This window comes from Poecilia mexicana, unplaced genomic scaffold (genome assembly GCF_051168715.1).
Source record: "Poecilia mexicana isolate PSO_F unplaced genomic scaffold, ASM5116871v1 scaffold_2, whole genome shotgun sequence".
Lineage (NCBI taxonomy): Eukaryota > Metazoa > Chordata > Actinopteri > Cyprinodontiformes > Poeciliidae > Poecilia > Poecilia mexicana.
Window position 1 is genome coordinate 11,024,490 of NW_028263371.1, and position 12,155 is coordinate 11,036,644.

Sequence of the window (12,155 nt, forward strand, 5' to 3'; positions counted from 1 at the left end):
GAGTTTTGCCACATTGTGTGATTTTTTTTCTGAGATTATTACATTTGCAAGAGCAAAGAACATACCAGCTCTGCTGTCGTCGTGACTGGAACCAGAGGTTTTATACCAGTTAAACTTTACATTTCTTTTTTTTTTTTTGACATCTTAGAGTAAAAATAACCAGCACAGCATGTATTTGTCACATGATTAGTGTTTATTTAAAATACTCCATTTGCAAATTCTTCTTTCCATTAAAAAGAATAATTTCACAGCTAGTAGCCTACATAGTAAGCAAAAAGGAGAGGGTTGTCCATCAGTCTTTTGTTCCCTCTGTATCTATGTCGTGTTTTTGAACAAAGGGTTGGGAGGTTTCTGTCGATGGCGAGATCTGAGGGCTTTAAAACAAAAGCTGGATTGGGGGTGAGGAAGGGGAAATCCCCCACCCCCCTCCAGTCAGTAGCAGTACTGATCTATAATCAGTAGCATTTGATCAACCAAAAAGGTACACATGTATAGATGGCATTACAACAAATCCCACAATTGGCACTCCTGATTTCTGACGCACAGCAGCTGACTGGAGCTCTGATCACTCCGACCATCTGGAGTGGACTGTTACCAGTAAGATCCTGTCATAAGACACGCTCACTTCAGATTACCTAAAACATTTAAAATTTCAGCTCAAATATACCGCACTGCGCAATAGTCTTGAGTTATCCCTAATAGCTCTGTGTTTTATATTTGTCTTTGAGAATGATTTTAAAGTGGTCTTGATCACAGTTCATTGGTCTTTCTGAAAGCCTTACAGTATTTCGGACGTTTTGCTTTAGTCCAAGAAATTGGCATCTTTCTAACTAGAAATTCGCTAGAAAGATAACTAGTACGCTAGCTATCATGTTATCTTTCTAGCTAGGTGGCTAGTTTATCTTGTGTTAGCTATTTAGTATTTTAAGTTAACTAGTTAAGGCCTTCAGCTGTCTAGCTAACATTCTAGCTAGCTGGATGGATTTCTAACCTCTTCAGTTCCCTAAAAGTGGTCAAATACATTTAAAGAAGAATGTTTTGAAAGGTTTACGATTACACTTCCAAGCAGATGTGCTCAGAAGTGAAAAACTGAAAGAAAAAAAAACCTTGTGAACAAGAGATGTATCTAAGAATGACCCGACTACTTCAGTAATTTGGAAGTCGTTACCTTTTGAAAACCTAGACACACCTTGATACTAGTAACTCATCCAGCTGACCAGTAAACTATTCGGAGAACTTATCAAGTTCCCTTAAGCTCTTTCTACTTTAAGGTTATTAAGTGGCTTAAGAAATGAAATCCTGCTACTCTTCTAACAGAGGACTGAAAATGTCAAGGCCTTTAGAAAGCCAGGAGAACTTTTGATCACGACCACCAAAAGATACAAATACATAAAATATTAATTATGGATAATTCAACACTTTTTTACAGGTACTGTATAATACAAAATACATATTTAGCTATCCCAATTAAAGTGATAAAATGAGCATTGTCAGAAAAAGTTAAAACTAACATCAAATTGTTCCAAAAAACATTCAGATTTGATATTTCTCAGTGCTGTGCAGCTATTCTCAATACCCATACCTGAGGATCAACGATACAATAAATAGTCTGTGAATATATTTGGATACAATGAAGATATGAATTTTACCTTCAAAGTGGTGCCAAACAGGGAGAATCTGTTTGTAAAAACGGAGTAACAAACCAAAAAGAAAACATTTCCAACACTAATTTGATGTGATTCTGAAAAAAAGTAGGCTGTAAAATAAAATAAAAGATAAAGAGATGGGGTTTTCTTAGTCACCTGGTCTCCTGTTGAGATATTACAGGGTTTGTTGTACAGACTTTACTGTTGTGGATATAAGTTTTCTGAAGGCTGAATGACCTCATCAGTTGACCTAAGCAGGTACAAATACCTTCTAGACTTTTGTTCACAGAAACCAAAATACTAAAATGCAACCAAAAACCTCGTCTGTCGAGACAGAACAGACTGAAATTTTTTGTTTTCTCTCGATGCCGTTTTTGAGACAAATTAAAAATCTAGTGCTCCTTCCGTTTTTTTTTTTTTTATATAAACACCATTTCTGGGGAAAATTGAGTTTTGTTGAGAAATAAATAATAGATCTGTGAAAAGGACGGCTCACGGTTTACTCTGGAGCCATAATTTCAGCTTCATCGGCAACGCAGCTGTGAACCACCACCATGCTGAGGCGTTTGCGGGCAGAACCCCGTCTGATGCGGCTGCGGAGACTCTGTGGGTTTGTCCGGCGTCGGCTGTGCTGCGGCTGGAGGGTCTGGAGGGGGCGGGCCTACGAGAGTACGGCGTTTGAGTGCCGCACACCTATCAGGTTGTCTACGCTGATGGAGCGTCTCATCGCTGCTTTACTCAGATCCTTGTACTTGTCTTCACACAGTCTTGAAATGGCCTGAGCAAACAATCGCACAAAAAGGAGTTACAGAAGGTCAACTGTAGGTTCCTGTTACAGATGTGCATGAAGGGCTGTGGAGTCGACATGCTTGAATAACTTTTTATGAACTGTGCGATGCTGCAAGAGCTCTGGTGGAGCCAGCTGCACCTTGTCCAAAAACAAAAAACAAACTACAAACCACAGAGAAGAACACTTCCTGTCGTCTTCTTTGTGGTTTTTGCCAGTAGTAACATCCAGGTATAGACCCGTGTGATACGAAAAAAGTGTTGTAGTTCACATAGTTCTGCGAAATACATCTGTTACGACATGGCTGAGAGACCACCACAGACTTTTTACCAAAAAACTGAGTTTTTTTTTAAATTGGCTAAATTTATTTACGTAATTTTAATTTGTGCAATTCTACAGTTAATAGAAATACAGCTACTGTCATAAATCTCAAGCAGAAAAATCCCCTTTAGAAAATCAGCAACTATATATGTGTGTGTGCATGTATATATATATATATAAGTAATTAGACACATTTTTAATGTTAAGAATCTACATAAATCTTCAAATTATTAAAATTGTTGCAGATGTGAATGTTTTCACAGATTATTCAACAGGAAGTGTGACAGCCTTGGTGAAGAGCAAGATTCTCTTACATTAAAGCATCTCAACTCTTGGGTTTTTTTTTAACACTCTCTAAAGATGCAGCTCAACTACATCGTTAATGAGACATGAACAAACAACACAAATGCGCTTTTTTAAAAAGGTGTTTAGAGGTCGACCCACCTCTAGTTTCTGAGCGCGCTGGTTGTCGAGGGGCTCCAGCGGGAAGTTGAGATTGTTGTCGTCGGCCAGCTGCCGCAGGTCAAAGTAATACTTGGCGTAAACACTGGCTGGCACGTTGATGTTAAACTGGAGAAGTTCCAGGAACTGGCGCTCCATTTCGTTCCTGGAGGGGAAGGAGACGCCCGAGGGTCAACCAGAGGGTGAATGGTTTAATTATTTGCAGGAAAACACAAGAACTACTTTGGTGGAGGGAGTCAAGTTAGAGATTTGATATTTGTTTTCATTCACTTCCAGACAGACATGGCTCCTCATCATCACAGTCACGAGTAAACCTAAGGGAGGTGGTCTCCAAGGAGACAACATCCAGGAGGCTTTGTTGGTCAGCAAAAGGTGGCGAGAGTACATACGAACGAGTGTGTGTGTGTGTGTGTGTGTGTGTGTGTGTGTGTGATGTCTGGTTTCCCGGGGCAACTAATGGAGCGGACGAGAGCCGGGGCCATTATGTAGAAGCAGTGAGAGCACTTGAGACCCTCCCTTCCATTTTTCTCTGTTTCCCTCTCTCCTATTCTTCCCATCCCTCGGCCCAGACTCCGACCAGCTCACAAAGACACTTCAGTGGCAGCAATGAAAACAGAGCAGAGAGCGTGTGGGTCAGACGGACGCGAGGGGGGAACGGAGAGAGGAGGGGACGGGGAGGAGGAGCGGGAGGGGACGCGGGCAGCAAACACACACATGCGGGCGGAGAGAGAGCGCTTCTGACCAAATCATAAAAAACAAGCCAGCACTCTCAACCTCTTTTACACACAGACACGGGGAAAAGCAATTGCAGGAAATAAAGCCGTGGCACTCCGAGTGCAGCCCCCCTGGCCTCCTCAGCGGCTCGCAGCCAGACGGCAGAGATGCTGCAGCTTCCATTTATTCCAGCACTTTTTTTTTTTTTTTTCCCTGCCAGCTTTAAGTGCATCTTATTAGATTGCTTTTATTAGAGGGGCAAGCATGTTTGTGGCTTTCAGTGTGAATCTAACTCATGTGGCACCGAGAAAGCAAAAACAAACAAAAAACTGCGGCGTTGAGGAACAAACTGAACGGAAACCCGACGCCGATTTAACTGAATGTTTTGGGTCAAAAACTGAATCGGTTTGTGTTTTTGTCAGATGGTTGTTCTATTTTCAGCTGCTGGATTTTTTTTTTTTTTTAAAGCACAATTATGAGGATGACTCACTTCTACCTTTTCCTTGAACAAAAGACTCGTTTTGTCTACGTGTGTCACAAAAAAGTTCACAGCGATATGAACTTGATGTCTTACACTTTCAATTTAAGATCCTAATGTTTGCTATGAATCTGTGGCCGAAATGTTTGCAAAGTGAAGGCAGTGAGGAAACTGGAAAAAAGAAGGAAACAAAAGAAGGAAAGAATGAGATCTATGATAGTCCCAGTTTTACATGGAGAGACAGAATAAAAAAACCAAAGAAAAAATTTCCAGAGAAACATTTCGACAAGAATCATTTATCCACATTTGAGTCATTAACTTCGTACGTTTGTCTTGATTTGGCTGTTTAAAATAAATAAATAAATAAATGCATCACAAATTGGTAAGAAACTGCAGTAAAGGTCCTGGTGTTGGGAGTCAAGTCAAGGCGGCCGCATTGAGAACAAAAAGCCTCCGGACATGAAACTGATCCAACAGTCTGTAGTGGAGCTCAGAGTTACCAAGACAATTAAAGACTTTGTATGAAAACTTTATAGAATTTATCAATAAAAGAAAACAACTATTTTGTCTAGGTTTGCTCTTCCACCTCAAGAAAACAGATATATACAACTCTAGCATGTTTCATTTTGCAGTAGCCCCACATCCTCTAATACTCTAGAAACAAGAACACACTTTAGGTTCAGATCGATTTGGGGTTATTCAGGAACTCCTCTTCCAACAGGAAGAGTTGCTTCCTTTCCTTAAATTCCCCATCCGTTCAGGCTGAATGTGGGATAAAACTGCATCCATTGCAGCAGGCCACTTACATGTCCTCCACGGTGATGTCTTTAAGAATCTGGCAGTAGTCGACATTCCACACCGCCTGGTCGTCCCAGACTTTGGAGGCCAGCAGGATGGCTCCCAGGACAATCCGCTTCCAGTTGGCCGGACAAATGTCCAGCTCCGCGTACGTCAGCAAACGTTCCAAGTAGACCTGCACGAAAAAAACAACATCAAGAAGTATTATTTGGAAAAATTGACAATAGTTTAGCATCCCCTTCTGTCTTTTATTATACACTGAACACAATCAATACTTTATTTAGCAAAAATCATTACTTAAAATAACCAAAAAATATTTTTTTCCTGCCATTACATTTCTTTTTCATATTGCAGGTCCATCCTGCACTTTTTGATGTGAAGTATGTCTTGTTGCTGGACTTTACTGCCCTCTGGTGGCTAAATAAGGAGCTGCAGCTGAAAACTAATGTGCCCAAAAAACATAAAGCAGCACAAATTTGCTACTGTGCACGCTAGCGACTTACGAGTGTGACGATGGCACATTCAGCGGTGAGCTGTGCGGCGCTGAAGAGCGTCCTGACAAAGCGATAGATGAGTTTGTGTTCTGGGTCGACGTACGCGTAGTCGTCTGGGACCGGCTCTTTCTGTGTGGGACGGAAAGGTTCGCACATGACTGAAGGGAGGAAGCAGGATGTGAACGTGGTTCTGGTCCGGAGAGAGGTTGGTGGTGAAAACAGCTGGAGGGCGGCAGCATACGCATTTCTGTTTGAAGCGTGAAGCACCGTTTAAAACCACAAATACGCCGCCGGTCAGAAATAAAGGAAAAATCCAAGAAAAACCCAGTTCCTTTATCAGTGAGGTACATGACACGACATAAATGATACAGATTTAAGGTAATGCTTTGCTATTTGCCATTATGTTAACTTTAAGAAGAACCTTCAAAATAAGTAGTCATCAAACTGTTTTAGGGCGAACTTTATAATAGTGGTGAGAGTTTTTCCCGTCTGCCCAACTCAACCAGACAGATAAAAAAGGTCAACTTTCAGTACGTCTAGGATGTTTTATGAGGTTGATTGTGTTTTTTTTTTCCTCAAGCAAATCAAGTAAAAACTAAACCTTCCCAAAACAATGAAGTCCCCTTTCTTTAAAAACAGTAAAACAAAATGTAAGACGGTCTTCTTACAAATTATAAAGTTAATTGGTGTAAAGAAAACCCCACAAATGCATAAAGACCTCAAAATTTAGAGTTGTATTAGCTGCTAGAAATCAGTTTTCTATTTTATTGAAGATCTGTAGACAACTTCTCAGCATTTCAACCGCTTCAGTTCACTTTGTGGATTTTCTGAGATTCCCACTCCCCTCTTTTTGGCCAACCAGAAGGACATAGTGGAGCAGGTTCCTGTGATATTAAGTTGCAGTGGGTCTATTATACTGAAACTCTGACCGGCCCGTCTTGATTTAAGGCGACGCCTCTCTCACATCAGGAAACACTGAGGAAATACACGTCTTCCTCCATGTTGGTCAATGAAACTCTCTGTGCTTTCAAGCTGGAAACGCTGATCTGTTTACTGTTGGTTGTGCAACATGGAAACAAAGTTTGATTTTCACTTTTTTTTTTTAAAAAAAGACCAGAGTTGGTTAGTTCCACCACCAAAAGATAAAAATACCAAGAAAAAATCTTTTTGTCTAATCAGGCCTTCCTGCAAGTTTCAATGAAAACCAGTTTCAAACTCTCTGCAATGCAGATGCATCCAATCATTTAGTTAAGAAGCAATACTATGCAGAATTGCTTTACGGCGTTTAAGTAATATGGTATTTGCATAACAGAAGGACTTTCCTCTCACTGCGTTTCACATGCATTTGAACTAAAAAGCCAGGCGACTGGGTGGGACCCGCTGCAACACAAAGCTGAGTTTCGGATTGCAAAACCAAAGCATTTCATCGGGCGTTTCTAATCCCTAAAAGTTTAAAGGTGACAAAAGCAAAACAAACGAGAGAACTGGCATTTGGATCCCGTCTGAAAGTTAACGGTTGCTTAGGAATATCCAGACACACACTTACTGATAAAGGGTGCAACTTCTCATCAAAGATGTCCAGTGACCTGTCAGAGTCCCTGAAAAAAATCAAGCAGAACATCCGTCACTGCGACACAACCGACTCACCTGTAAAATAATGACACAAGTCGAGCTTCAAACTGACCTGTTTTTGATGTGGTAGTATATTGCTAAAGTGACACTGTGGACAAGACAACAAAGGTATTTATTTTTTTGTTAATTGTACTATTTATTGAGCTTAGAGTGACAAAATGTTTAAGTCAACAGGATTAAACTCATCACTGAAACAATGTCACAACATCAACATGAGGTGAAATGAGGCAAGATGACATCTGTTTGAGTCAAACATCTGCCAGGATTACCGCAGCGTGATGTAACACGATGTTCTCATGAGGAATAAGGGTTTTCCCAGCAGCGCATCAATGAGTACGAGTGTGTGTGTGTGTGTGTGTGTGTGAGAAGTCTCACCATTTAATTGTGCTTTTGAGGTTTGGCTGGCTCACGGTGCTGTCGTCTATGAAGATGGTAGAACAGGAGCTGTACTTCTTCAACGGCGGACCAGGAGAAACCTGGAGACAGAAGTCCAAGTTCACGCAAACTCAAAATAAAACGCCTTTAACCGAATAAAACAACATTCATTTATTCATTAAAGGTTAAAATGATGTCGTCTGGCTTACGGTCAATCTTATTTGACATCCAGACCCGCTTCTCTTTACAAAATAAGTCGATGGCGTACCGTGCAGACTGAATAGACCTCGTAGATTTCATCTTTTAAATGCATTTTTAATTCCACCACAGTCTACAGCGTCATTCATTAGGCTTATTATAAAGTATAAAAAAAATTGCCTGATCAAAATGATTACTCAATTACAAACCGTAACCTAAGAGGGTCAGAATCATACTCGATCCAAACTACATGTAGACGAGGCAGACTCGGAAACTTGAGCACCTTTTCTAAGAACCGGAGCAGAAAATAAAACACTTACACGATTGAGATGGTTTATGTGGTTGCTTTTTCTCTTGTCGCGCACTGCGAAGATAAAAAATTTTAAAAAAGAAACTTTTAAAACAGGAAACGGAACCCACAACCAAACAGTTAAACTCGCACCATTTACTTGAAAAAAAACAAACAACAAAAAAAGCTACATTATTAATCCATAAACATATATGCACTCTTCATTTCAAAGAACTTAAATCTGACGCAGAAGAGCAGGGCGACTTCCAAGTACACATTTAAAAACAAAACAAAAAAAAAAAGATCCCAGTGAAGACTGTTTCAGACATGCTGACTGTTCACATAAAATGAGATTTAATGCAGCTTTTCTGTGTGTGTGTGTGTATATATGCATCAGTGTGATATGCCAGGACCACTGACCGTCTGTCTGGGACTTGCTGAGGAAGATGGTGCTCGCTCGGGCGTGGTCCGATGGATTAGATTCCAAGGCCAGCTCTGTGAAAACATTAAGCGTGTCACTGGGAGTGTCTGTTTGCTTCTCGTTTGTGGGCAGAGATGAGCCCGGCGCAGCGCGCACAACTAGGGCCATGAATAAACAGACACTCTGCAAAACAATATCCTCCTGATTCAGCTATCTGCTTCTGTGAATCGTGGCTAAATCCCAAAATAACAACATAAATAAATAAATAAATAAATGTTAAAAAATCCCTCTACGAGGATGACAGGACGGTCTTCTTTCTCCAAATCCCTGCAGAAGGCACGTTACATAAAAGAGAGGGGATTAGGATATGGGGGGGGGGGGGGTGTTTGTGAAGCGAGGACTGGGAGGAATGCATGAAGGCCCGCTGGACGGATTTTGACCCTCGTCTGACCGACAGCTGGTGTCTCCGGACCGTCCGCACGGTTAACACGAATGCCACGGATACTTTGCGTGTCTGGAAATCAGGGCGAAGAGGGGAGACAAGTGCTGATGCCGCGAAAGTTAGCTCGGACGGCAACTACAGACAAATATTTGAGATGCCTTAACTGGTCAGGGGTCTGCAGGACAATGGTGGGGAAAAAAAAAAAAAAAAAAACTTCGGCTGGAACTTTTGAACATCGATTTTTGCAATTTCGACACTCCTAACAGCAGATATAGAGCAACAAACATACAAGATTTAAGATGTTTTCTTTTATGTAGATGCTGAAAGACTTATTTGCAATAGTTTACGTAAACAGGAGTATAAAATGTTAATGTGTTGAAGCTGGAGGTTACATGTCACAAGTTATATGGCGCCTTACGAGACCTTAAACTTCCTATTTTGTCACGTTAAACTACAAACATCGATGTATTTTATTGTGTTTTCTATACGTTGGACCAGTAAAGTAGTGCAACACTGTAGAGACAAAAAAATAAAAAAGTGTGAGTTAGTACAGTGAGTCAGAGAATACATTGCAGAATCACCGTGTGACGATTTTAGTTTTATTTATCTACTACAGTTTTTTCCAGATCTTTGCAAAAATAGCTAAAGCTCAGCCTGATTGGACAGAGAGAATTTGCTGAGATAAACTTTCAGTGGAATTTAGGTTTGAACTTTGACTAGGCCATCCTAAAAACACAAATCAGCTTTGATCTAAACAATTCCACTGCAGCTCTGCTTGTATACTTAGGACAGCTGTCCTGCTGGACGGTGGACATCTGCCCCAGTCTCAAGTCTTTTGTTTTCTTCTAGGATTCTCCTGGATGTAGGTCCATCCGTTCATCCTCCTATCAACTCTCACAAACTTTCCATTCACTGCAGAAAATAGTTAAACCCCCAAAAGCTTGATGCCGACACAACCGTCTTTCAGTGATGGGCAAATGTGGGAATTTGAATCTCCTTTGACCAGAGCACCCTCGTCCACATGGCCTGTAGCAAACAGGATTTCTCATGGCTTCCTGTCCCAGACCTGTTGATACTCTTTCATTCTGGCAAGATTGATGAAGTCCAGAGCCGTCGCTCCTACCTAAGCTTCAGATCTCTGCAGCTCCTCCGAAGCTACCACAGGAAGTTCGACCGCTTCTCTGATTAACGTCCTCCTTGCCACGTCTCTTGGTTTGTGTCAAACTGTCCTGGAAGTTTTCTAATTGTGCCACACTTTTTTCATTTTTTAAGTGTGTGATGTTCAAAGCTTGGGATATTGTTCTATAACTTCTCCACAACCATATCGCTGACCTGTCCAATTTGTTCCTTGGTTGTTGTTGTTTTTTTTTTTTTTGTTATGATGCTATATCAAATTTCTTTCAATTCACAATCATGCACTACTTTTTGTTGGTGTATCATATAAAACTCCTTCATATAAAAGTTGATAGTTGTAGTAATGTGACAAAATGTGAAAAGCTGTAAGGAATATAAATACTTTTTCTTTTTTTTCTTGTTTTTACAAAGCATTGTATTTTCTTTAATAAAATCTAAGAATTTGTTTTTAATGTTTAACTCTATAATTTGACGCCAGTGGGATCAATATGATGCAGTGGGTATCTAAGCGATGCCAAGAATGCTTTCATCTTGCCAGTGGGTTGGCAAAAAAGCACTTAGAGCAACTTGGCCAGTAATCTCTATCTGAATACTTTCACTATTATGGTGGAACATCTTGGTGTTCGTATGTGGGGTGAATATTTTTCTTCCATTTAAGTCACTTCTTAGTTGGGTAAGAAAAGAAAAAAAAAAACGCTGGGAATTACAAATTATCACAAGATGTCACAAGTTTGTGAGTAATAATCGGGGTAAGCACCTACCATCAGGGACCTCCCTGTCGCTTATGTGCTGCAGATAGGGCCCGGTGTTGTCGTCGCTCACTTCGGTGCTGGTGAACTCCTCCAGCCGCTCCGCGGGTTGTCTCGAAGGGAGTTTGGGACTCGACTCCGGAGAGACGCAGCATGACACCGTGTTCCCCATTCCAAACTCTGGGCGTAAGCTTCACACTTATCGCTGACGAGTCCGAGTAGTGCATATATATCTGTAGCTAGCTAAAGCTGACCTCGCCCTTCCTAATAAACATTAGGAGACGTAGCACCGACACAGCGCTATCTTCGCGTGCTAAACTGCCGCTGCCCATCCACTCCCAAGCAAAGCATTCCTGTTCATTTGTGGGAAAACCGGTGAAACAGTCGAGGAACACTTGCTCATAAATGTTCTCCTGAGTAGAGAAAATCAGTGCCGCCTTGTAGGAATACGTGACATAAACTTGTAGTGATAATGGACTCAGTTTCTCCTTTTAAATCCAGGCAGTTGCGAGCTGCTTCATTCATTCATCCAGTTCGTTGCTATGTAGCTAAGCAGTTAGCTTGTCTCCTTAACTTAAATTTACCCCGCATTAATTCCACCTTTTGCTGTGACGCGAACACAATCAACTTTATAAAGCGAAACCGTAATACCTAAAAACAACACAAATGGTCAAACACATTTTAGGAAACTTTGCGAGCGAGCAATACGGCAGACGTCTCCTTACGCCGGGCTCCTTGGATCGCCAAATCTAGTCCGAGGCTATTGGGGCCTCCAGCAGAAATCTAAACTCAAACCAAATTTAAAAAAACAACTATAAAGAGGAAATAATATGTAAAAATCGGATGTCTTGGTTATTTTCAAAATCCAACATTAGAAACCAAAAGTCAGGAAGTAGGTCGGGACTCTGCCATCAGAACCTCCACCCGGACAGATTTGAACCGCGGCTAAACGCTCCTGCCGTCGCCATCTGTTGCTGAAGCTCACAATGATACTACTTGGCACCGGGATTTAGTAGTCCCGCCTACCTTGGAATTCTCTTCACTCCTATTGGCTGTGATGAATCAAAACAATGACTTTTGGGAACTACTCATTGGTCAAACGAGCTGTCACTGAAAGGTGGTTTAAATCACCGAACTGCATTTACGATGCTACTATTTTTGTAGCGTCACTGATCCTCACCCTTTATCGACAGTGAAACCGGAATCGCCTCTGTA

At 41.1% G+C, this 12,155-nt stretch overlaps 1 protein-coding gene across 1 annotated transcript; it reads right to left on the bottom strand.

Annotated features, from left to right (window-relative positions):
• Positions 1 to 172: 172 nt before the first annotated feature.
• Positions 173 to 11,927, bottom strand: ccnyl1 (cyclin Y-like 1). Its single transcript, XM_015000048.2, has 10 exons — positions 10,953 to 11,927; positions 8,615 to 8,689; positions 8,226 to 8,269; positions 7,708 to 7,808; positions 7,385 to 7,420; positions 7,247 to 7,298; positions 5,710 to 5,829; positions 5,215 to 5,381; positions 3,199 to 3,361; positions 173 to 2,424 (listed from the first exon to the last, which is right to left on the bottom strand). Exons 1-10 carry the CDS (start codon positions 11,110 to 11,112, stop codon positions 2,308 to 2,310), a joined length of 1,035 nt encoding a protein of 344 aa, XP_014855534.1. The 5' UTR covers positions 11,113 to 11,927; the 3' UTR covers positions 173 to 2,307.
• Positions 11,928 to 12,155: the final 228 nt, after the last annotated feature.